Consider the following 26,467-nt stretch of genomic DNA (forward strand, 5'->3'; position numbering starts at 1 on the left):
CTCAGCCTGCCTCGGGGGACAGAAGGTCTTCACCAAGCACAGTAACAAGGGAAGTTTCACTTCTAACTGCACACACAGAAACTTCGTTCCAGGGACAATCACTTCTACACACTAAAAGACAAGTGGCATCCCACACACCTTCTAAGATCCATTCTTACTCATCATTATCAGAAATCAGTATTTCACCTTAAACAAGCAATGAAGTATCAGGTACTCTGAAAAAAGCTTTTCATTTTACAGAATCAAATACCAAGTAAGTGGCTGAATCGATCTGTCTAGCCAATAACATTTAAAAATAGTTTTGTTTGATGGGCCAGCCTGGTGGTGTAGTGGTTAAGTTTGCGCTCTCCGCTTTGGTGGCCTGGGGTTGACAGTTTCAGATCCTGGGCATGGGCCCATGCACCGTATCAAGCCATACTGTGGCAGGCATCCTACATGTAAAGTAGAGGAAGACTGGCACAGATGTTAGCTCAGGGCCAATCTTCCTCAGCAAAAAGAGGAGGACTGGCAACGGATGTTAGCTCAGGGCTAATCTTCCTCACCAAAAAAAAAAAAAAAAAAAGTTTTGTTTGAAAAAAGTTTTAAATGCATCAGCTAAACAAATCATCCACAAAACACAGCTTTCCTCAGGTTTTCTAAAGTGTCCTCTTTCTGTCATAATACCTAATTTTTTCCTTTGAACAGCATTTGGAACCCCAAATTCTCTGTACAGGCAGAGCTGATTTTTCTGTTAAACATGTACAAACCAGTTTATCACACCTTCTATTGGCCAGCAATATGAACTCTTCTATACCCAAGAGACATAATGAATGAACCTTTCAATCATACATTGTATGTAACAGTTCCTGTTACAACTCATGAGGCTGAGACACCCTGAGCGCAGGGATCCAGCTAGCCAGAGCCTAGCATCAAATGCTCAGCACACACAAGCCCTCAGCAAACATCTGCATGCTGAGTTACAGAGGACACACAATATCAATGTTAACAAGTTACTTGTCCAGCCAAAGATATAAAGTAGTAATCTCAACGTTTATTACTACTTTCTTAAAATAGAAACAAAGAGAACAAAATTCAATAATGGACTCTCTTGAAATGTTACATTGTCCCACTCATCCTTCTCTTTAAACCTGGTCCGCTGCCTCTCTATCTTCTAGGGGCCCAGTCAGGTCTACTTCACTCTCTGCCTACACCTCAGTCTCAATGATCCTCTATGCTATGGTTGATGTGAAGATTACACAGCATAACATAGAGTGAGAAATGACAGCATGAGAAATAAATTACATACGAGTTTAGATGATGCTTTGTGTTCATGTTTTCTACCTCCAAGCATGATACTTTCCTCCCACAGACATCTTCTCTTCCCTACCCACTCCTTATTTCTCTCCACAGCCCTTGTTCCCTGTAAAAAAGGCTGCTTTCTTTAAATTTTTCTCATAATTTCTTTAGATTTTTTTTAGCATTACTTGTATTATAACTCTGACGACTAAAATGCTTCTCTTAAATCTTTCATCCACCCTGGAAAAATTTACAAGAAGAATTTTTAATTCCTAAGTCAAACTGGATACAAAAAATTGATCCAACAAGGGCAATACGTCCTGAAAAAGCTCCCATCTAAAGATGAGGAACCCACAGAATGGCACACTTTCACAGGGTTATTATTCTTAGATGACTTGGAGACCATTTTAGCCCTCCTTGGTGTATTTATTTATTTATTTTATTTTTTCCCTCCCCAAAGCCCCAGTGCATGGTTGTATATCCTAGTTGTAAGTCCTTCTAGTTCTTCTATGTGAGCCACCACCACAGCATGGCAACTGACAGATGGGTGGTGTGGTTCTGCAACTGGGAAACGAACCCGAGGTGTTGAAGTGGTGAGAGCACCGAACTTCAACCACTAGGCCATCATGGCTGGCTCAGTGCATTTATTGATATATTACCAATTAGACACTGACAACACAGGAAGCACAGTCTGGTGTAATGAGAAAAGTACCCAGCCAGGCCTTGATTCAGGTCCAGCTCTGTCCCTTACTATCACTACCTCCCTATGTGTGCTTCCTCAGCTCTAAAATGGAAATGAAAATGGCACCCGCCTCTAGGATCACTGATGAAAGAATTTAACCATACAAGGTGTATATAGCACTTAGCCTGGCATGCAGGAAGGGCTCAATAAATATTAGGCGTTATTACCACTGTCAAAACCCCATCTTGCAAGGTTGCTACGAGGACTGAGTGACACATGCACGTCAAGGACCTGGCACCCCATGCCTGGTACAGGGTTCACGCTCAACTACCGTCATTTCTCTATGGTAAAGCCCTAATAATCTATGACAATTCTAGCAGAATTAAAGCTTATTTTGCTTTGAAAATTTTGGGGGATTGTGCAAATAAATAATGGAACAACTCTCAAACAACAGAGAATTAAAATAAAAAATTTTTTGAAAAGGGAAAGAAAAAAAGCACGCTGTTTTATTAGCATTTACGCCATCACAAGTAATTTTTATCTAGGCATTTAAACAAGTTCCCAAAAGACATCTAACCTTTATTTTTTTTTACAATGACTATTAGGAAATAATTAAAGCAAATTCCTTCTAAAATCTGTGATTCAGGCTTCTTTTATGCAGACATACCACCCCCTAATTAGTACAGAATAATGAGGTTTTAGTTTATTCCAAACAGTGATCTTACACTGAGCAAAAAGTCCTGCCCTTCTTTGGAACCACTATCTGCTGGTGAGCCAGAGGGCTTGGCTGGGCAATCCGCTCCTCCTGGCCTTCCTACAGTGGGGAGCAAGTCCCCACTCTCAGGCTTCTGCTCTGCACAGGGCTGATTGGGCTGGAAACTGGAATAAATGTCTGCTTCACCCCCACCCCCACCCCCACCCAGGATTATAATCTAATTGAGGAAGACAGGCCATGGACATCAAGCCACAAACTGAAATTGATAACACATATATATCGGATTTTACAGCCAAGTGGAGTAAGAGAGTGAACAGAAACAGGAAAGGCTTCACATAAGAGGCAAACTCTGAGCTGTGGTGAGTTTCAAGAAAAAGAACTCCAAGATGGCAGGATTCTCTCTGTAGGTATGTAAATTTGATTCAGTGGGAAGGACCCCACTAGAATGCTCTAAACAAGGAATGGACTTCCTGGGGAAGATCACTGTTAATGCCCATTTAAATAATCGTTCATCATACAAAGCAGAGCATACGACAGAAAAATAACAAAACCCAAATTCTACCCTCCAGTATAAGTGTTGTGTTGAGGGTTGTAAGACAACTCAATTTATTAAATCCAAATTTATAGCTCATTTATGGGACAAATATTCATGTTACAAAAGGATTCATCCAGGGAGGCTCTTTTAGATGGAAACCTACGTAATAAGTACATTTAAATGTTTAAACTCCATGAACTATACTGTCTGAAGTGAGGGGAAAGAAATTCAGCTACTATATCAGACGAAACTAATTGAAATAGAACTATAGTCTTAGAAACTATCATGTAAACCAGAGGGGAAATATCTGATTTATAAAAATGCACTTTAAATAATCTTTCAAGAAAAAGTCTACCTAGGAAAGGTAAAATCTACTTTATGTGATAATTTACTATTAAAACTTGAGCATTTTTTCATTACCAAATGCACTTCATGGTTACTCTGCATCAGGAATCCAGAAATCTTACTTCATTGAATGTTTGCTAATATTTACCTTCCACTTAAAGAACCCAGGACAGTCCTGATTCAAGGTGCTTTGTCACACTGGACCCTAAACCATCAGAGTCCTAGAACGGCAGCCAGCCGCCTATCTTCATTTGATGCATTTAGGAGTTCCGGGGAAGGGCCATTCCCAGACAGGACAATTTTAAGTTTCCTAAATGTGGTTTGTGTGCTGCCTCCCTCAGCCCTGAAGGGTACAGAAAAGCCTTCATGGGACAAAGGTGGAACAGAAGGTGCTATCACAGCAGCAAGCCACCAGCAGACCAACCATAAATCACCAGCAGCCCCTAAACGGTAATCAGATGGTTTGGAGCAGAGGGAACAGAAAAGGGTTCACTGTTCTCCACCACCACGGCTGAGAGGGGCACCAGGACCCGGGTAAGGTGCTGTAATCAGCTATCTATGCACCCTGCAACTCAATTAAAAGTCCTGGAGGAGAAGGAATTTGAGGGCTGAGCTGGGATCCAACCTCTGCAGAAGCAACCCCTAACCCCAGGTGCTAGGCCACCTCAGACTACCTGGCCACAGTGTAAATTCCAGCAAGCAGGACACTGAGAGACCAGGTCCTCTGGCCCAAATGCTGAGAGCTGTGGCTGGCAGGCAGCAACGTTGAGTCAGGAGAAAGGGGGAAAGACCATACTCTGGACTTAGAGGGGTCAGTATACAGCATATAGAAGTGTATGGGCTATAGGAGAGTCCAGAACAGGAAATGAATGCATTAAGTACAAAAAGTACACTAACATCCAGACAATGGAATAATATTCAGTGCTAAAAGAAACGAGTAATTAGGCCATGAAAAGACATGGAGGAACCTTAAATACATATTACTAAGTGAAAGAAGCCAATCTGAAAAAATTATGTACTATATGATTCCAACTGTATGACATTCTGGAAAAGGCAAAACTATGGAGACAGTAAAAAGACTGCCAGGAGTTGGGGGGGGTGGGGGGTGGGGGATGAACAGATGGAGCCCAGAGGATTTTTAGGGCAGTGAAAATACTCTGTATGATATTATAATGATGGACACATGTCAGTATACATTTGTCCAAACATAAAGAACGTACAACACCAAGAGTGGACCCTAAGGTAAACTATGGACTCGGAGTGATTATGATGTGTCCGTGTAGGTTCATCAGTTGTAACAGATATACTACTCTAGCGGGGAATGTTGATAATGGGGGAGGTTGTGTATGTGCAGGGGTAGGGCAGGTATATGGGAAATCTCTGTACCTTCCTTTTAATTTTGCTGTGAACCTGAAACTGCCCTAAAAAATAAAGTCTTACAGGAAAAAAAGCATACCATAAAATTATGTATAAATTACAAGCGACTGAGAGGCACAAAATGATGGAGAATCACAAGCTGAAGAATAACCTGAGTATTCATCAACTAGACTATATTAATAACTAAAACACACAAAATATCTAGTGCTGTCTATGCTGGATATAAGTGTGCCACTTTTAATGCTTTAAGAATCCACCAACATACAAACTCTTAGAGGACAATTTGATGATATGATCAAAATTACAAATGCATATTCCTTTTAACCATTAATTCCATTTTAGAAATCTGTTCTATAGATATACACATAACTGTGCAGGGCTATTCATTAAAGCACTGTTTGTGAGAGGACAAGATTGGAAATAACCTCAACGTCTATCAGTGGGGAGCAGATTAAATCAATTATGGCACATCTCATATATGGAATACTAGCAACTACAGAAAGAGACAATGAGGAAGCTCTCCATGCGCTATGCACAGGTATGCAACAACGTGTCTAGTACACTACCTCGAGTAAGAAGAAAAAGGCAGGAAGATGGCAAAGGAGCTAAGAACAGACAGTGTCTGCTTCAAGAGAGAAACCGTGGAGAACACAATCTACTCATAGCAGTTACCTGGGGGACGCGGTAGAGGGAGGCTCTCACTCTGCAGCTTTGTGTCCTTCTCTGATTTCTGAACCACCCAAAAGAGTGAACTACCCTTTTAAGTAATTAAAGAAATTGATTTTTTAAAAGCAGCCCCATGGGATGTCCAGGCCCAGGAGATTAGCTTTGGCCCAGGTGACAACACCTGGAATGCTTCCAAGCACTCCTGGTTCCAGTTGGAGTGTTTACAGTTTGAGGATGAAATCTGAAATGGGTTCAATATTAGTTTAAAATATTTTTAGTGCTCAAGTGAGCTTAAAAGGCAGGAAAAGAAAAGGCACTTTAAAGAAGGACTTTTTCAAAAGTACTATTTTTTTTTCCTAAAGGAATGCGACAATCTACATATAACATTTTGTACCCAAAGTAGTAGTAAGATAAGTGTTGCACACCTCAGGAAAGCTGACATTATTTCAAAATACTCAAAGAAACATTAGTTGGCTGTCAAGTCTTGTACGCACATCAATGAAGAAACCTCTAATAAAAGGATTCTATTAAAATAGAGCTTGTGACAAAGGAAGTGATGACTGGACATCACACTAACACACAATCACATTTTCATATCTTTGGATGGCACCTCTTAGTTAATTTACGCTTTGTTCAAATCATTCTCGCTAGAAGTCTAAAGGTTTTGCAACAGGGATTAACCAAAATTCCACTTCTCACCATTTAACAGATTCTTCTAACCACAAATACTAAAGATGTTTGGCTTTGGATTTGATTGACTTTTTAACTAGATTTTTGTTATAAAAATAATATGTTTATGTTTTTTAAAGCATTCAGAAGAAAATAAAGTGAAAAGTAAAGAGTCCCCCAAACCATCCCTAGTCCCCCACTCACAAGAACAACAATTTCTAGAGATTTCCTTCTGGAAATCTCCGATGCACACATTAATATATATCTTTTTACCCCTAAAAAGCATCTAATTATCATTTTTGTTCTCCACCTTGACTTTTTATTTAATGATTCTCAAACTATCTTACCTCTAAGTACCCATTCACTCTCCCTCCCCCTAATCTGCAATGGCAGAGGACTCAGCTACTCCCCTTCTGAAGGACTTCTGGTCACCTTAGTGTTTTGCAACCTCTAGATTAATTAACTAGATTAATGAAAAGGTCTGGAGTTAATGTGAATATTCTTAGAAGTCCTACCAAGCAAGACACAGATTTTTACTTTATCTTCTTGGTGAAGAAGTATGTCATTAAGCTACAGATACTAATAAGGTAGGTAATAAAAACCATAGGTTTTAAGAATCTTTTCCAGAAACTGGGAAACTATAAACAGAACTTTGGTGTGAACTGGTTGCACAAAGTACAACATGACACAGTAACAAAACCTCTAATATTCTTCAAGATGACATGAAATTAATTTAAGACTTCAATTCTTCCTATTTATATAGTACAGTGAAAACACTAAAATCATTTGTGTTAAGTATGGCACTGAAACATTTTACCATTAAAAAAAAGATTTTTAGAACGACGCCTGTTCTTCAAATACTAATATTTCCAACAGCTCTGAGATATTTATCAGTCTGAAATGAACTTATAATGGAACAACACGTAGAACACACCACCTCGGGGAGAAAGAGTAAGAAGAGAAAGCATACGTGTATATGCGCACAGCACATCTCTAGAATGACACACAAGGAAGGGCTGACACTGGCTGTCTGTGGGGAGGGGAACTGGGTGACTCCGGAAACAGACAGGAGAGGGAGGCTTTCCATTAAACATTCTGTTGTGCTTTTTGGAATTTTGAACCCTATGAATATGTTACCCATTCAAAATAATGGAAAAAAAAAACTTTTTAAAGAAAATCCTTCTGTTCGTACAAAAATTTCCTAACATCTTAAATAAGAACACTAGTTCTGATTTTTAAGCTGCTTTTCATGGGGCCTTTTTCCTCCCACAAATCAGATTGGGGACAAAGAAGGCAGTTGTCAACTCCCCTGCATATATGAACTGGGATGGAAAAATACACCTTCGAAAAAGGTGATCTAGATGGCTGGAGAACAAATCACAGCCGCTTCCTCTAATTACTCTGACAGCAGTGGTTTTCTAAAATTTTGCATTGTTTCTTAAGCCCTAAAAGGATGATCTGGACTCCTCAGTCTGACACTGGAGGCTCTCCACGATCTTACCTTGCCTTCAGATGCCCAGCTGGACCCCCCACCCCCAACATAGTTCATCCTGCATTGAGCTCCAGGTCCTTCCTCTATGAAGTTTCCCTGACCACCCAGCCAGAAGCATCTGGGTCCTGCCGGTCACAACACTCATCTCCGTCTGCCAATAGACTGGCATTGGTGGGACTGCTGGATTCCTGCCCACACCACTACACTCTGAGTTGCAAGAGGATGGAGCCACCACTGTTATCACCATAACCTAGCAGTGTCTCACACGTAATAAGTACATATAATTAATTTGAACTATATGAGCATTTAAATATTTGTTGAATAAAAGAAGAACGAAGTGGCAGAGCTGAGACTGGAGCCCAGGCCCACCTGACTCCCCAGAGGAGGCCCACACCAGCAGTCTCCACCTCTCAGAAGCAAGACCACACGACCTCTAAAAGGTAGTGCATTAAACATAAACCAAAAACAAAACTGGTTTTTACAAAATCTATTACAGGCTCAGAAGTCTATACCTCTAGATCTTCACACCTGCTATTTATGCTGTCTCCACGCCTGGAACACTACCCCGGCCCCCCATCTCCTATTCATCCTCAGGTGGAAGTGCTAACGTCACTTCCCCAAGGCCTTTCAACACCCTTCAGAACAGACTCTGTCCTGTGCCCCAATCATGCACAGGACATCCCCTTCAACTTCCTCAGTCACACCTGACTACGGCTGTCTCCCATGAAGGCAGACACTAGACCTGTTGTGTCCCGACTAGATCTCCAGGGCCGACCCCACGGTGTAACAAATTTTTCTAAATGAGTGAATAATCCTGAATCTAAAGCAATGACTATTTTTGAATTTTTTTTTAATAATTTTATTTATTTATTTATTTATTTCCCCCCAAAGTCCCAGTAGATAGTTGTATGTCATAGCTGCACATCCTTCTAGTTGCTGTATGTGGGACGCGGCCTCAGCATGGCCAGAGAAACGGTGCGTCGGTGCGCGCCCGGGATCCAAACCCAGGCCGCCAGCAGCGGAGCGCGAGCACTTAACCGCTAAGCCACGGGGCCAGCCCAGCAATGACTATTTTTGAAAGTGTCTTCCATCTTTAAAAGATGGTCCCTTTAAAGGAACTTTGGCCTTTAGGTCATAAATATCTTAAAACTCTCGACAATGGGATAAGTAAGTGTACTTAGGGCTGTGCTGGACAATACAGTAGTAGCCAACAGTCACGTGGCTATTAACATTTACATTAATTAAAATTAAATAAAATTTAAAATTTATTTCCTGAGTCACATTAGTAACAGTGCGAGTGCTCCACAGCCACAGCGGCTAGTGGTTCCAGCACTGCACAGTGCAGACACAGAACACGTTCATCACCACAGGAAGTTCTACTGGACAGGGCTGACTTAGAGATTATCATGAGAACACTGGCATTTCAAACAAAGGAAATGTCCAAATCCACTCATACTGGTGGGAAGGATCAGCTTTTCCTTAAACTTTCAAAGACTGAGAAAGTCACCGGTGTGAGCTAAAACAATCAATTATCTCTCGATAATTGGAATGATTCCCTCAGAGATTTTTTTAAGAGAAGTCCAATTCTCAGCAGGTTGTGCTCTTCAAACAAAAACCAATCCCAATAGTAGTAGAGGCACAACCAAAACGACACAGAAGATCTATCAATACTTTATGCCTTTTTGTTAGTTTCAATAAAAGTTATTTACTAAATAAAATGTAAATAAGATGTAATGTAAAGATACCCACAAATTGGGGGAAAAAATTCTTTGACACGGGACAATTTTCACTAGCAGAACCATAAATCACCACACATAAAATATCTAGGAGAATAGAAAAACAGTAAACTTCATTAAAATAACTTCCTATTATAGAATCTGTAGGAAGAGAAAATCCCCCAAATACAGTGAGGGGCTGAATCCATTCCTTTCAAGATCAGTGGTAGCTGAACCCAAGAGGAAATTAAATTTTATTGACAATTCTTTCAATTAATCACCCTGACTAAACTGGATAGTGATCCCAAGGCCATTTTCTCCCCTAACTCTTTTTTCTAAAAAAGAAAGACTATTTTTATAATTTCTCCATACTCACTTTTCCTTTTTCTCTAAGTCCCAAACTAAATCATGTCCTTGTTCTGAAACAATACTAGAAAAACGTTCCACTCAGAGTTCAATTTTCCAATAAAGAACAGTTACCTTCACAGACTGAGTAAAGTGTGTCAAACTATTACCTGTTTTATAATAGAATGAGCTTCTAACTCACTCTTTTGCAAGCTGGTACCGAGACTATCCTAGCTCTGCTGCTGGAAGGAAAGAGGCAGGGGCGGCGTCTTCCCATTTATTCAGCAAGAAACTTCCATGGATCTGGTTCTGGGTCAGATCCCTAACCTACATCATCCCAATCCTCACTAGCCCGAGAGGTAAGTGACATCTAACATTTCCCCACACAATTAAACAATAATAGCTGCCGCAACCTGCTACATGCCAGGAACCACAGTAGCCCAGTATACAAAGCTAATCAAGTGAGAAGAAATGGAAAATTCTAGGGGGGAAAAAAAACCTTAAGAGATAAGACCCAGCTCAAAAGTAAAGTCACTGGCCCAAGTCACAGAGCTGATGAGCTAGGCGCCAAGACTCAGCGTCCTGTCTGAGTGGAGGCCAGGGCCCCTTCCTTACTACTACTCTGCCCGCCTCCCGGTATAAAAGGCTCTGACATTTCCTTCAACTCTGAGTCATGGTTAGAAGGTTCTACTTTTAATCAGGTGATAAATACTCAAAATATTTTAATCCAAAGGAATTGGGTCAAGCTCTTATAGCCATAATTGTCAAAGCAAACTCTAATTACTTGATAGATTTCTATAGTTCCCAAGTGTCATCATTCAGTTTGTAGTCAAATAACAAAATCTGCTTTATTTAAATATTGCACAAGCTCTACAGGCTATCGTAAAAAACAGTAGCTTATTTTTCTTGCTATTTCATTGGTTATTCTAACTACAAAGTTCAAACATGTATAGGTGGTACAGTTTTGATAAGAAAAATCCAAAACATTCCGGGGGGGCAGTGCAAAAGGAAGCTTTTGAATTATAAAAGGAATTTGCTTTACAGAATTGTACAACCCCATTAAACAGCTGCAACTATTAAGAAACACCTACAGTATACAGTAAGGCACAGGTATATTAGAAAGACTGGCAAATCAAGATGTTTTCAAACAGGAGCAGACGGGACACCTAGAAATAGGAAAGTCAGATTTAATCAAGTGAAATTTTTTTCACCATCAGATTTTACTATTCGTAGTGATGGTTCAACTAAACATTCTCTTGATTAATGGAAATGAAACACGGGGGAAAATGTCACACTGGATGATATCCACATCTTTCTATGGGTAAGGTTTTAAAAGAAAGGAATTCGACTTTTAGACATAGAGCTCAAAAATAGCCTTGCTTCCCAAATTGAGAACCAGAAAACACCCTAAAGGCAGTTTTTCAAACACGGCAACAGCCATTCTCTATATTATCTAAGAATCTGGGGGGAAAAAAGAGCCACTTTTGTTTACTTCTATGCCTTTCCTGTGTCTAAAGAGCTCTCCTCTAAACCTGAGTGATTCCCGTCTCTTCAAGTCAAAGCTCGAGCTGGCAACCTCCGCTCTGCTCCCGCAGGACCCTGCACATGGCTCTACGCCAACACTCCTGTCAGTGCATCACAGCCCCCATGTAAAGTCGAATGTGCAGAAGCCACCCAACAGGCACTGGCACAAGGCCTTACATTTCTGAATCAATGATCTGCTGCAATGTGAGAATTTTCCTGAAAGCTAAGCTTAGGACTGAATTGGGCGAGTGTGGCATCCCTTCCCCTTGCAGGAGCTGTGGACAACCACGCCAGACCCGAGGAGCCCCTCAGGCATGGGACAGTATTCTGAGGAGGGATACACGGATCGCAAAAGGGCTCAGAGTGAGCTGAGGGAACAGCAGGCACATGCGTTGAAATCACTGGGCATGGCCAGGGGTTGGAGAGCTTATCAGAGACTGTCTGGGACAACCAGAGGACTCATATGAGAGCCCCGGGCCATGATCACACCAATGCAGACAAAACCGCTTGAGCGGCCGAGTATTCTTACCAACAATACAGAAGGCCCGGAAAACCAGCAGGCTTCCCCAGTTGCCTGGCTCCTCACTCTGGCTCAGCAGGAGAGGCCCAGGAGGCACCGGAGTATAGGAGCACCAAGGGCCCACCAGGATAATCCTGGTGTGTGCTTCCCTTAGCCAAGGCCCCCTCATCCATCCCCAAGGCTCTCAGGTGCAATCCCCCACTCGGACACCCAGCCCTGGGCTTCTGCACACAAGGGCATTCAGTAAACAGCAGGTGAATAAATGAAGCCCTTTTCCGATTGCCCTTTCTGACTCGTGCATTTTGGCACTTGATTGCATTTTGCATTCTTTTCTCAAGTTTTGCCTCTAAGTCTTGTCAACGCAGTTCTAAGCTACTCGAAGGCATCGATCAGAATCCTGTGTACCCTGCTACTGCCTAATGAGTACCTCAGATTGAATCGTAATACACACAATAGAGAAACAGAATCACATATTCATTTGCTGCTTAAGCAGTCCACAAAATATGCTTCAAAATTAGCAAGAATTTTCAGAACACATGACAACACTTAAGTGTCTTCAATTTTAAAATTTCATGGCCATCATGTTTCTGTTAAAAAAAAAATACAATTGAGTATGGAGGCAAAAGTCAATAGTATTGATTATAGAATTCTTAGCTGTATACTCACTGAGTGGGCTAGACTACAACAGATCCGCCTGCCCAGAGAGTCTGGACTATAGGGCACAGCCACTTTTCCCTGGTAAGGGCAGTGCCCGCTGCCATGCACTGAGCATTTACTCCAGATCAAGCACTTTTCACACATCATCTCATTCTACCCTCATAACCAGCCTCTGAGATGGGAATGCTTATTGTCTCTATTTTACACATGAGGAAACTGACGCTCAGAGAGCCAATGTAACTTGACCAGGGTCACGATGCTAGCAAGAGGGGAAGGGAAACTGCATCCACTCTGCCTGGCTCCAAAGCTGGTGCTCTCACTCCCCAAGCTGTCCATCAACACCACAGCTTGTGCTGCCACCACCAAGGGCTGCCCAAGCAGCCTGTGACGGCCCCAAACACACCCTGGCCCGAGCATTCCTAAGGCCAGCCAGGCTGGTCCACAGGTGAGAAGACAAAGGTGCATAGCTGTATCTCAAGGGAACTCGGGATTAGGAAGAACAGACTCTAAGATTTGCGGCAATTAGCTCAAAAGCACAATCTTAGGAGAAAAGCAATGAGAACTATGAAGGATATATACTGCATTCTTTCACCCATTCCCTCAGCCATCTCTGGATGGCTGAGTCTGTGCTGGGCGCTGCTCCCAGCCATGGGAACATGCTGTGAAAAGCTCTCACAAGCTCTCATGGAGACACACAACTTCAAGTTTCACAGGAAGGTGTGGACATGGAGGGCATACGATGACAATGTAAGAAGGAAATGCTTGTGGGCCACTGGGGCCAATGAAAACCAAAATAACAAGCAAAAGAATAAAATAATCACCTTAATTAAGTTAACTGGGTTTTTTTTCCCCCCAACTTACATGATTTTAAATTAAGAAGTACATAAAGCTGTTACAGAGGAACAAAAAAGACAGAAAGAGAGGCTTCTATGAGCTCTGAAGTGTTCCCAGACTCTGCTCTCTCACTTGGGCTCAAGGGCTTATCACCCGTTCCCCATGCTTCTGGGTCAGCAGCGAGACCAGCACACAGTAGGTGCTCAGAAAACCTGTGCTACTGCTGTTTGACTGCTCTTTTCCTTAAAGCCTTCAGAGATGGCCCAGACCAAAGCAACCACGGCAGCCTGGGGTTCCCAAATGGATCCTCAGAGCATTAGTCCCACATTACGTAAGGGTCCCACCCCACAGACCAGGGCCAAATCCCCTGGCTGCTGGTTTTTGTAACAAAAGTTTTACTAGTTTTACTGGCACACAGCCGCGCCCATTCTGTGCGCATTGTCCAGGGCCACTTTCACCCTAAAACAGCAGCATTGAGTAGCTGCGACAGAGACAATATGGCCCATGACGCTGAAAGTATGTCCTCTGGCCCTTTACAGAAAAAGTTTGCCAACCCATGTATTACATAAAAAAGGTCTGGGAATGGTGCAAACTATAGCCCTCTCTCCAAGACTCACAGCCCACCAGCACACTAAGGCTCTAGGAAGGCCTGTAGTAAAGTTCCTTGGCTATTCCCAACCTCGTTTGAGTGCAAAACCTTTTTTGAGAAACACCTCTTCCCATGCCCTCTAGTTTCTTGGATTATACTCGAAGTGCTGGTTTGAATAAGATAAACAGGTGGTGTCCTGACTAATGTTACTCCCCTAAACTGGCTTAAAGCAAGCTTTCCTAATTTTTTTTTTTTGTGAGTTCAGCCCTGTGCTAACATCTGCCAATCCTCCTCTCTTTTTGCTGAGGAAGACTGGCCCTGGGCTAACATCTGTGCCCATCTTCCTCCGCTTTATATGGGATGCCGCCACAGCATGGCTTGCCAAGCGGTGCGTCGGTGCGCGCCCTGGATCCGAACCAGCGAACCCCGGGCCGCTGCAGCAGAGCACACGCATTTAACCGCCTGCGCCACCCAGCTGGCCCCAAGCTTTCCTAATTTTGCACAACTCACAATAAGGTACATTTCATCTTAACAAGGGAAGGCATACTTTGGCAAAATCATTTTTAACTATTTTGTCTTCAAATACACTAAAAATACAAAGTCGGCACTTACAGAGCCCCAAGTAATCACATACTTTGTCACACAACTACAATGGCATAAGTTAGAAGTTGTAAAAACACAGGCTAAGAATCTAAGCATCAACTTCCAACTGTAGGATTAAGCCTCAGTCCCTTTATAAGTCATTTTTAATTATGTTTGAGAATTACAGAATCAAATTCAAATGTTGAACAGGAGTGATGCTCAATCTTTTGATCTACTTTGAAAGCACCCTTGGTGGGATTCATACTTACCCGCCACCATTCCTGAGGAACTTCCAAAGGAGCCACAGTGTTCTTGCCCCTCTCGCAGTTATTCAAAAAGTCCCTACTTTTCCAACAAGTAAAAGCCAAGTCAGGAAGAGCCCTAGAAGTCTCCATAAAAACTTACATTTCCTATTTAGCCAGAACTTGGTGAAAAGATGAAATGACCGGTTCTCAATTATCCACTGCAATAAACAGGAAGGTGAGACCACACAGTTTAGGCCTTGGCTAACACCCTGCTGCACCAGAACCAGAGGGAAGCGGGGAGCCCCTGCCTGCTCCCCTCACAGATGGTTACAAACTTTCCCCATAGGGATTTCACTCACTTGCTGGAAGTATGCTATTGGAACTTGCCAAGTTTTGCAGTCTCTTGGGTCTGTGATTCAAGCAAATCCCACGTTGACAGATGTTGCTTTGTAAAATGAATATAGAGAACTACTTACTTTAATGATCTAGGTTTGGTTCTGGTTTTGACCCTTCATATCACTTCAGGCAGATCGCCTCTGTCCAGTGTGGTTTCTCACCTAGGAAATGGCAGGATAGTACCTTCCCTTCCTACCTCACAGACTGCAGTGAGGACCAAACTGAAGTGACGGGAGAAAAGCCCTCTGATATGCAAAGCACTGCACATACAGAAAACATCACCATTTTGTTGTAAAAGGTATTTGGTAACTGTACTTACCCTAAGCTTTCTTTAAATGCGGTTTTCTACTGCACTTCGAGACTCACGTTACAAAATGTAATCACAACTGCTTAGGGACACTTATACAACACAGGATGAAATATACCTATGTTCAATTTTCCGAAGGCAGTCTTAAAAAACTTTTTCATAAATAGTCTATTTGTTGTATGTAAATTTGGCCTCAATAAAGCTGACAAAAAAAATTTGGTCAACTGCTTGCCTGGATATTTATTTCTTCCACACTGTTAAGTCATGAATCCCTGCTGTTGAAAGACACTAATATGTCGTTTTAATTTGGACATAAAGAAGATTCCAAAACACACAACTAACTACATACTGGTAACCAAAGACCTACTTCTTATAAAGGGTGCCAAGTAAAGGAAGACTACATTTGTGAGAAAGCGCTTAAGCCTTCAATGTAAAACAAGAAAATGCTACTTCAACAATAGCTGATCCCACCAAATTCTGTGCCACTCCAAAGCTGAGGTTTGGGTGGGGTATAAAGTACTCTTTTTCCTTCTTCCTCTCTCTTCCTTCCTTTGGGGTGCATTCCCTACTTCCACATGTCCTCTGCATGCTCTCCTCACAAGCCTTCCCTGACCTTCCCAGCCTTCAGTGACCTCTCCCATCTGTCATAGGTGGCAATGGCATTTATCACTTGGAGATGCCACCTTGTCTCACTGGAGTATTTTATGCACATCCACACTCCCCCAGCCAGCTAGACTGCAAGTGCCCTGTAGGCAGCACCCTGGCTGGTAAGCTCCCCAACGCCAGGTTCTCCTCTCCGCCCACTACCAGCCTTCCTAGCCTCATCTAAATGACACCCATGGCTCCACAGGCCAGTCCCCACAGATGTGCACCGCATAGTGGCAGTCCAAGTCACTCTTGTTTATCAGGCCAGCAAGGCCTCCTCCTCCTCACCCCTCAGCTCTTCCCATGCACGGAGCTCCCCTCCCTCAAATTTTATCACATGAGCAGGGAACACACCTTGTGCCACCTGGCCCAATTTTCTCCTCGAAGCCTCAAACACATCCCCTCAGTAAAACAAAGCTGAGTCTCTTAAGAACGTTATTCCCAGGTCTTTCCTTACCTTCCCATACAACCAAATGCCTTCACTCCTTTGACTAGATGAAATTTAATCCTTTAGTTCTTTATTTGCTTAATATACACGCTTAAGATCTCTGTCTTAGACTAGTAGTTACGTGAGACAAGGCTGTACCTTATTTAATGTGCTCGACCATGATCCTTTCTTTGCCCCTGCCGACACTAACAGACCCTTTCACAATAACCCTCTCATGTTGTTGATGAACATGTAATCAAGTACGGGACATAAATATGATCGTGAATTTTATTCTTTGGATTATTTAAATCAGAACTATTAAAAACTGACTTTTCTGTTCCACATTTGGAAAAGTAAAAGAGCCCCCATGCCTTACGAGGGTTAAAATCATAAAGGAAGGGAAAAAAATGGTCAAGGGTGGAAAATCCTTTCTGATAAACTTGGTTGCGATTAGCAGCACATTAAGTAAATATCTGACCATCCAATAACAGAACTACCCAAAGGCCATCCTTTGGGCTCCATCTTGGAAACAGTTGGATATACAGCGGGACAAGCCTTTGCGTTAAGTCTGTGTTACTAATTTGTCCCTCTTTCAAAAGCTACAGTAACCTCACTCAACAAGAGCAAACTGCAAAGCCATTCAAAAGTGACCAGTTCAGAGGACAGGTTTCAAAGCTGAACTTGCCTGGTATGATCTATGTTTCATTTGATTAAAGACTTTGCACTCAAACATGGCAAGATTAACGAAGCAATGGAGATCTGTTCTGCAGTAAGAGGACATTTACATCATGGCTGTTTCCACATTTCTCACTTCAGATAAGTTGATTTTACCAAATTAACAAACTCAACTCCATTAGTTTTCAAAAAAAGAGTATTAGTGACTTTCATATATCATGAGCTTTATTTACTCCTCCCCCCTGTTTAACAAACTTTATTTTAACTAGACAAGAATCTCTTTATGATCGATTTGTAAAAAAAAAAGTTTCTCTCACTTCTACATTAATATTCAAGGAACTGTATTAAAACTGAAGTCAAAAAATTCAAGTTTTGTTTCAACAGTAGAAACATTTTTAGACTACTCATAGGAGTACGCTAGTGGTCAGTCACACAAATATTTGCACGAGCTGAACAGCTGTGTCTACTACAAATCTGAAGGCACTGCTGCAGGAATATAATTCAATTTGGGCCCATTCATTAAATTTTCAGATGCTGCTACTACAAGACTGTACTGAAGAAATGCAAGCTGCGCTGGAGACCGAATTGCTCGCAGCAGCGCACAAGTTTTTACTGCAAAGGAGAGCTCTAAAAGAGGAAATACAACTTGTTCATAATGCTACCATGAACCAGCCCAGAAGAAGCCAGAATTACTAAATGAATAGAAAACTAAAATATTTCTCTTAGGCAACTGATATGATTACCTAAGAAAGTTTTCAGGGAAACTGTTTAATGAAAAAAAGGATGACATTCACTATCCTGCTAAATTTTTTTTTGAAAACTCGTAATCACTACATTCCTTAACATAATTTTTTGTACACCTACACTGTAAAAGCAACAGGAGCTCAAACGGCGATTGCAACCCAAACGAATCTATTTAACTTTCTTTTCAAGTTATACACGTGAAATTACACACACTACAGCCACTCTTATGACATCTTGCTAACAAAGTTTGGGGTGGTGAAAAATGGCATGACTTAGGTGACCAAACAACAAGAGCCTTTCAATTAGCTACTAAGCATTTTCCTAAGGAGAACATTCCAAGAAACTTCTAAGTCGTAACTCACAGGCGGGCTGCTGCTCTGAGTGTCTTCTGGCCGCCGCGTAGTGGATGTGTTACCAATTCAGAAAACCCTTCGGGTCCCCTTTCGGCTGCACTTTCTGTCTCTAACCATCAAACGTACCCTCCGCTGTCATCCCTCCAGACGCCCGGCCACGCGTGTGTCGACACACGGCGGCAGGAGGCGGATGGAATCGCCACGCTCCACTTTACTTTTCTCCCTGCAAGTACCACTCGGTCTCCCCGCGAGGCTCTCCAAGAAATCCGAGTGCACCGGGCATGTGCCGCCCCACTCGGGCCCCACGACAGTCTCCCCGCAAACTTCCCCCTCTCAGGCGGGGGTCCCGGGAAGGGGCTGCGCCGGCCTCCGCTTCGGGGGTTCCGCACGCCCGCCGCCGAGTTCGGGTCTCCGCAGGCACTCCCCTCCCGGGGGGCCGACAGCGACCCCCGGGGCCCCTGCCCCCCGCCCGGCCTCCTCCTCACCTGTGCTGTCATTCGCCGAGAAGCCGGGCGAGCTGAGTTTGGCTCGTTTGGGGTTGGGCGGTCCGTCCAGCAAGTTCTCGGCCATTTTCACCTGCTCGCGAAAACAGCCCCGAGCGCGGGCGGCGGGGCCGGCGAGGCTCCGGGGCGGGGGTCGGCGCCGGCCCCGGCCGGCTGCGAGGGGAGAGCAGCGAGCGCGAGCCTGGAGCCGCGAGCCGCGAGCCAGCGAGCGCCGAGGGAGAGGGAGGGCGCAGGGCCGGGTGGGGGAGGCGGCGGCCAAATCTCAGCCACAGCAACAGCGCCCCGCAGCGCTCACCGCCCGCCCCCGGCCGCCGCCGCCGCCGCCGCCGCCGCCGGCCGCGGCCCCCTCATCCCCTGCCCGCCTCCCGAGCGCGACACTCCGCGGCGGGGGCGCCCTGGCGGCCCGGCCGCCCCCGGCCCGGCTGGCAGCGACGGCGCCCGGCCGGGCGGCTCAGGCAGGTCCCGGGAACATGGTGCCGCCGCCGCGCCGCCGCCTCGCTCCCCCGCGCCCCACTTATTTAATTCGCTCGCGGCCCGACGACGGGGGGGCTCCGGGCTCCGCCCCCCGCCCGCGGCCCGCCGCCGCCGCCGCCGCGAGGAAAAACAATGCGCGAAGCGGGGGCGCCGCCGCCGCGGCCCCCCCACCCCCCGTTCCGCCGCCGCCGCTGCCGCCGCCGCCGCCGCCGCCGCCGCCGCGGCTCCGGGAGGCCGAGCCGAGAGGCGAGCGGGGCCGCCGGAGCGGGCGCCGAGGGCCGGGCGGAGCGGGCCGGCCGGGCGGAGCGGGGTGCGCGGGCGGTTGTGGGGCCCGGGACCGGCGGGGCCGAGTAGATCGCGCTCGAAGCCCCGGTCGGGTCCGCGACAAGATGGCGGCTGTTGATTCCTCAATTAAAAAAAAAAGAAAGTTTTTTTTCTTCTCTTTCCAGAGCCTGAACGGGGAGGGGGAGGGGGCGGGGCACGCCGGTGCGTCACCCCCCCGCGGCGTCACCACGCACGGCCCCCGCCCCGCCCCCTCCACCTGCGCCGGCCGCGGCGGAAAGAGCCGAGCGCGCTCGGGCGGAAAGGGCCGAAGGCGCGGCCACTGTGCGTGGGGCGGCCGGGCGATAGCCCGGCCTGCGAGACCCTGAGCGCCCAACCCGGCCGTCACTTTTGTTCTGACGGCGACTGGGCTGCGGGGCCCGGCGAGGGCCATGGGCGGCGGCCTGGCCGCGGGCCGGGCTCCCAGGCGCGGAGTCGGTGCCGGCTGGGCCTCCCCGTCCCTCGGGGGCGACTCTGCCCGGTCCCAGCTCCTCACGTCCCTGCTAGCGACGTCGGAGGCGATCCGGGCCCGGCCTGGCCACTTCCCCTCGCCGGAGGCCAGCGACGTGTCCTGTCCTCTGCAGGTCACAGACCGCCCTCGGGTCCGCCTGCGAGCGTGTGGAGATGGGGAAACTGAGGCAGGAAGTGGCAGGGCCGGGATTCGAATACTCCCCCTCGAGTGAAGTGTAGGGGACGCAGGACTCCTGAGCCCCTCTTCACCAGCCCCATGCGATGGGGCCCCCAGGCCCGACACCCTCTCCTGCAAGGGGAAGGGGCGAGCGCTGCCCCCCGGGCTGGGGCGCGGTCACCTGCGCCGGGCCCAGAGGGCCCCTTACGTCAGCGCGGAGGGCCTCGCTGGCCTGCGCGCGCTCCTGCTCCGCCCCCCGCAGGTGCCCCAGACAGGTGTGGGTCCCGGGGAGATCGGCTCGCATGGCCACTCCCCGCAAGACGGTTCCACAAAACTCTAAGGTGTTCACATCTCAGCTTGTTATCTGCTCCTCAAAGCGTGCCCGAGCTTCATCCCGAAGTCCTTATCTGAAAGGTATCACCAGCAACCCGGTTCCTAAGCAAGAAACCTGTACGGGAGTGCGGACTCCTCCCTCCCTCCATCACCTCGCACCCAGGCTCCCCACGTCCTCTACCTGGGAAACGGCCCTTCCTCCCCATCCCACTACACCCGAGTCGTCCGGCATCGCCCGGGTGGCTACGGTGGCAGCTTCCAACTTAAGTGTCCCTTGCGCTCCACGTTTCTCCCCATGCAGCACCAGAGTTAACTTCCTGGAAAAAGAGAGAAAGAACTCTGTTTAAAACAAATAGCTCCTACACATGGGGAAAAAAAGACTATATATATCTAGTCTGTTTAAAAAAAAAAACCATATGCATAGTCTGTTTATATACCAAAAGAGTGATTGTCTTCAAGTGTCAAGACTGAGTGATCTTTCTACTTTTTTGGATTTATCTATATTGTTCAAAATCTTGTACTGCCCACCCCTCCTTCCCGGCATCTGTCTCTTCCACTTTCCATCCCTCACTCCACCATCACTCCTCCACACCCACTCAGCCACTGGGAAGTTCTTATCATTCAGGCCTTTTTATGCTTTTGCAAATGCTGTTCCCTGTACTGAGAATACATATGCCTGGAAAATTCTGACTCATCCTCCAGGACCCAGTTCAAATGTCACCTACTGCAGGAAGCCCTCCTAGCCCACTTCAGGACTCCCACAGCATTCTGGACAGACCTCTGTGAGGGCACACCTCACACTTTGTCACTTTTTTTTCAATCCATTCATGTTTTTATTTATCCATCAAATATCCCTTGAGAATCTCCTGAGGGCAAAGAATAAAGAAAGAAATCCCAGCATATTCAAGGAGGCCAAATGGCAAGCCCTGGAAATCATAAACAGAAGTATTCAAGAAGCCAGTTTGCACAGGAAGGCAGGAAATGTATCGAGTCATAGAGTAACACAGGGCTGGCAGCACCTTGTATCTGAATGTGCCGTGTGTGTCCCTGTCACCACGAGTCTGTGGGCCCCTTGAGGGCAAGGGCCATATCTTAGACATAGTACAGTGCCCTGCAAGAAGTAGGTTTGGGGCCAGCCTGTTGGCGCAAGCGGTTGGGAGGGCAAATGGTTGGGAGCGCGCGCTCCACTTCAGCTGCCTGGGGTTCACAGGTTCGGATCCCGGGCGCGCACCAACGCACCACTTGTCGGGCCATGCTGTGGCGGCGTCCCATATAAAGTAGAGGAAGATGGGCACAGATGTTAGCTCAGGGCCAATCTTCCTCAAGAAAAAAGGGGAAGATTGGCATCGGATGTTAGCTCAGGGCTAGTCCTCCTCACAACAAAAAAAGAAGTAGGTTTGTAAAATTTGATGAATCAATGAGTGAATGAACAATGTCAGGTCCCCCTAAGTCCTAGAGGCCTCCAGGTCACTGAGAAGGGTGAGTTCCAGCCTAAGGCAGCTCCATGCCACTCCCACAGAGAGGACGATGTGTCAGGTCACCGAGGCCTGCCTTGGGTCACCACCTGGCCCTCGGGGTCGCTCGGTAAATGGTTTACACAGCCATGTGCACATGAGCTCACACCATCCCCCATCAGTGGGCAGCTATGGCACATGTCATGTCCACTTTTACAAAGGGAGAAACTGAGGAGACCCAGTCCCAATGACTCAGAGGTAAATGACCTGGACATGTCAGGGCCAGGCCTGAAACACAGGTCTACAAACTCGAAACCTCATGTTCTTCCTGCTCAACCCTAAAACATACCTGCTCTGCTGTCCCTTTTCTGTCTCATTTGTATCATTTTGATCAGTTCTGCTGGTATTTCCTGATATCTGCTTTTTCTTTCCTTTCTGTTTCTTCTCCCCTTGGTGTGACTCTCATCCAAGAACGCTGTGCTCAGACATTGATGGGGGAATAGCAAGAAAGGAAGGATGATTCCTGCCCGCACACTCTTAGCTGAGGATCAGGGTCAAAACAGATGAAAGGGACCTGGCACTGTTGAGTGCCTTCTGTGTGCCAGGACACTCTGCCACACTTGGATCTGCATTTCCCACAATCCTGGAAGGAAATATTGTCCTCATTTTATAGATGAGGAAATGAGGCCCAGAGGAGGGCAAGTCGCTCAGTCACTAAGAGGCTCACCTGGGTTGCAAACCCAAGGCTGCCTGCTCTTTCTAGTCTCTAGTCTCAGGTCAATGAATCCCCATTTACAGAATTCTCGGGGGCCGAGAGAATGAGGCGAGGAGGGACCAGCAGAGGAGCAAGAGGTGGAGATAAATCAGGAAAGATTTCCTGAGAGAAGTCCATTTGAATCCGTCAGCTGATGAATAGATAGACGTGTTATATCCACACAATGGAATATTATTCAGCCATACAAGGAATGAAGTACATGCTATGACATGGATGAACCTTAAAAATGTGATGCTCACTGAAGGAAAACAGCCATCCAAGACCACATATTGTGTGATTCCATTTCTAGAAAATGTCCAGAAGAGGCAAATCCACAGAGACAGAAACCAGATGAGTGGTTGCCGGCGCGGGAGGGGTGACGGGGGTGGAGACAGTGGATGGTAGCCAAAGGATATAGGGTTTCTATTTGGGGTGATGAGATGTTCTAAATTGATGGTGATGATGGTTGCACAACTCTGAACATACTAAAAACCTTGGAAATCTACACTTTGAATAAGTGAATTGTATGGTATGTGAATTATATCTCAATAAAGCTGGTTTTTAACATGTCGATTAGGAAAGCAGGAAGAGAGACAAGGAATGACAGAGGGAGGCAGGCGCTCCCAGCAGAAGGAAACAAGTCAGGGGTCCAGCTGGAGGAAAGACAAAGGATCTGCTTGGTGGCACCAAGAGTAAGGGTCCTGGGGGGTTGTATCTGGTGTGATTGGGATTTTCCCAACTGGGGGCTGAAGGATGAACTGGCACCCAGAAAACAGAGACAGAGATTCACAGGCTGAACTGGAAAGAAAGGAAATCGAGGAGGGAGAGACTTTTCCCACAAGCTCTAGTTGCACATCCAGCTGCCTCCTGCCTGGACCCCAGGGGATGCTTCATACTTAGTGGGCCCCAGACAGAGGTCACAACCTTCTCACCACCAGCTCCTCCTCACGTGCTCCCCATCCCAGGACCGCCCCCACCTCTCTTCTGTGGAACTCCTATCTCCCCTCTCCTGAACCTTTAATCTCTTACCTCCTGCCCCCAGGGACTCCTTCTCAATAAACACACAGTCTCCACAGTTAATCCCAACACTGCCCATCTCCTCCATTCCCAGCCAAGTTGCTTGACCCAGTTGTCTATACTGGCCCAACTTGCTTCCTCTTCTCCCATTCACAGTTTTTATTTTTGTTCATGACAAATTTCAAACAAGTTACAGAAAATAACACGTGCACGCTCATGTCTACATCATTAAAGCAGGCAATGTCAATGTTTTGCCACGTCAGCTTCAGATCTTTATTTTACTTATTTATTTAAGAAATAACATGTCAGAGATAGAGCTGAAGCCACTCCTCTTTTCCTGCCTCCCTCCCCCAAAGTCACCACTTTCCTGAAATTGATGTATATCATTACCATGAAAGATGTGGATTTTTATTAAGTTGAACCATATGCCAATACTTGACTGTTTTTGTTGTTGTTTTTAGTGCTGCGATTCCAACTCCTAGCAGCACTGCGTACAGCAGAGCGAAACTCTGCCCGGACTTATAAAGTCAGCCCAGTTTGCAAGGAAACCGTAAGGGTTAGGACAGCGACCAGGTACTAGTGGCAGCTGAGCTGTTACCAGCACGAGGCCCAAAGGGATGTGAAAAGGGAACGCTTGCTAGAACTGGGAAAGAAAGAAACTGCGTAGAGATGGCCGTCTTCAGAGGAGTGATCTTAGCCGATTCAGCTGGCTTGCGGTGTCCAAATACCCCAACCACTCTCTCCTTCTCTCTGATCTCCTGTCAGGCTGCCCACTGGTGAACCTAAGCCCAAGTGCATGGCAGCCTGTCAAGGCTGAGGCATAGGGCTAGGTGGGGAAGGGTGAAGAGGATCAACTGGAGGGGCATATGGAAGGCGTCTGGCACACACGGTATACCTGTCCTCAATTGTAGTAGAAATCTCCAATTTGCTTTCCAAAATGATTTCATCAATTTACATGCCCAGTGGCAAGGCATTGTGATCCATATACCCGCATCTTTGCCAACACTGGCTATTTATCAGACTTAATAAGTTTTTCCAGTCTTTGGGGATGAAATGGTGTCTCATTATCATTTCCCTAATGATGAATGAGGCTGAGTATTTTTATATACTTATTAGTTGCTTGGGGTTTTATATGCTATTGCATATAATATTGCAAATATGAATTGCCTTATATATCCTTTGCTCATTTGCTATTGGGTTGTTCATCTTTCTCTTATTCATTAGTAGGGGGTTCTTTTTTCATTTTAAATGCTAACTCTCCAAAAATAAAATAGATTGAAGATCTTTTTTTCTGTCTGTGGCTTATCTTTGCACTTTTAGTGTCTTTTGTCATACAGAAGTTTTACATTTTTGTCTCTTCAAATTAACTAGTCTTGCCCTTCATGGTATGATATCTTTCCCTATCCTTAAGTCATCAAGATAGTCTCCTATGATTTTCTTCTAAAGTGTTTATAGTTTTGCTTTTTCACGTTTCAGTTTGTGTGTGGTTTGAGGCAATGATCTACTTCTATTTCTTTACAGATAGCCAGTTTTATTTATAGAATACTGCATCCTTTTCTCTTTGATTTGTAATGTCAACTCTTGTCTTATTCCAAGCTCCTCTTTGTTCTATTCAATAGGTCTATTTGTGTTCCCCTGCACCAATAGCACAATGTTTCAAATATTTTAAATTTAGAGTAACTCCTGATATCTGGTAAGGAGAGTACCACCACCTCTTCTTCTTTTTCAAAGTTATCTTCACTGTTTTGGTCCTTTACTCTTCCATATGAATTTTAGGGTCAGTTTGTCAAGGACCATGAAAAAAAAAAAAAGAAATTATTCAAATTGCATTGGATTTGTAGATTAATTTGAGAAGAATTGCCATTTTAAATATAGTAAGTCTTCCTACCAATTAGCAGGCAAAACCGAGGACAGAAGAATATGTCACACAACACTATGGAATGTAATCTGCAAAATCCTAACTCTGGGAAGTTTGGTAAGACACACAACTTGGTTTTCTTTAACAAATAAATTTCAAAGAAAAAACACAAAGCAGATGAAGGGAGACTCTACAGAATAAGAGACTTAAACAGCATAACAACCAATTGCATGTGGATGTTGTACGGACCCTGATTCTAACAAATTAAAATCATGAGACAATTGGAAATTGAAACACTGACTGGTATGGAATGATACTAAGAAATTACTGTTAATTTTATTGGCTGTGACAATGATATTGTGATTATATATTTTTTAACAGTCTTTATACTTTAGAGGCATAGGCTGAAATATTTATAGATGGGATAACATGATGCTTGGGAAGAGTAGGTGGGGAAAGAGATGAAATAAGACTGGCCAGGGATTGATAGTTATGGAACTTGAGTGATGGGCACATGAGGATTCATGATATGATTCTGCACACTTTCATGTATTTTGAAATTTTCCATAATAAAAAGCTTCTAAAATATTGAAATATTGAGTCTTTCCATCCACAAACATGATATAGCTGTTCGCTTATTTAAATTTTCTGTCTTGCAATAAAGTTTTATAACTTTTTCCATAAGGTCCTGCACGTCTTTGGCTGATCCAGCAAATTTGCTAATAATTTTTTTCTAGAATCCCTTGGATTTTCTATGTAGGCCATCAGATCATATGTTAAAAAAGAAAACAACAAAATTTTGTTTCTCCTG

General features: G+C 45.1%; 1 protein-coding gene across 5 annotated transcripts in view; it reads right to left on the minus strand.

The window, feature by feature from the left end:
• Positions 1–19,695, minus strand: part of CREBBP (CREB binding lysine acetyltransferase) — a 133,152-nt gene extending 113,457 nt beyond the window's left edge. For all 5 annotated transcript variants that reach the window (XM_087449548.1, XM_087449547.1, XM_087449549.1 and 2 more), the window contains exon 1: positions 18,800–19,695. In XM_087449548.1, coding sequence (XP_087305674.1) covers positions 18,800–18,884 — 85 coding nt within the window. In that variant the 5' untranslated portion in view covers positions 18,885–19,695. The remainder of the gene's footprint in view (positions 1–18,799) is intronic.
• Between the last annotated feature and the right edge of the window lie 6,772 nt (positions 19,696–26,467).

Source organism: Ceratotherium simum, chromosome 26 (assembly GCF_057802395.1).
Source record: "Ceratotherium simum simum isolate JZ-2026a chromosome 26, ASM5780239v1, whole genome shotgun sequence".
Classification (NCBI taxonomy): Eukaryota; Metazoa; Chordata; class Mammalia; order Perissodactyla; family Rhinocerotidae; genus Ceratotherium; species Ceratotherium simum.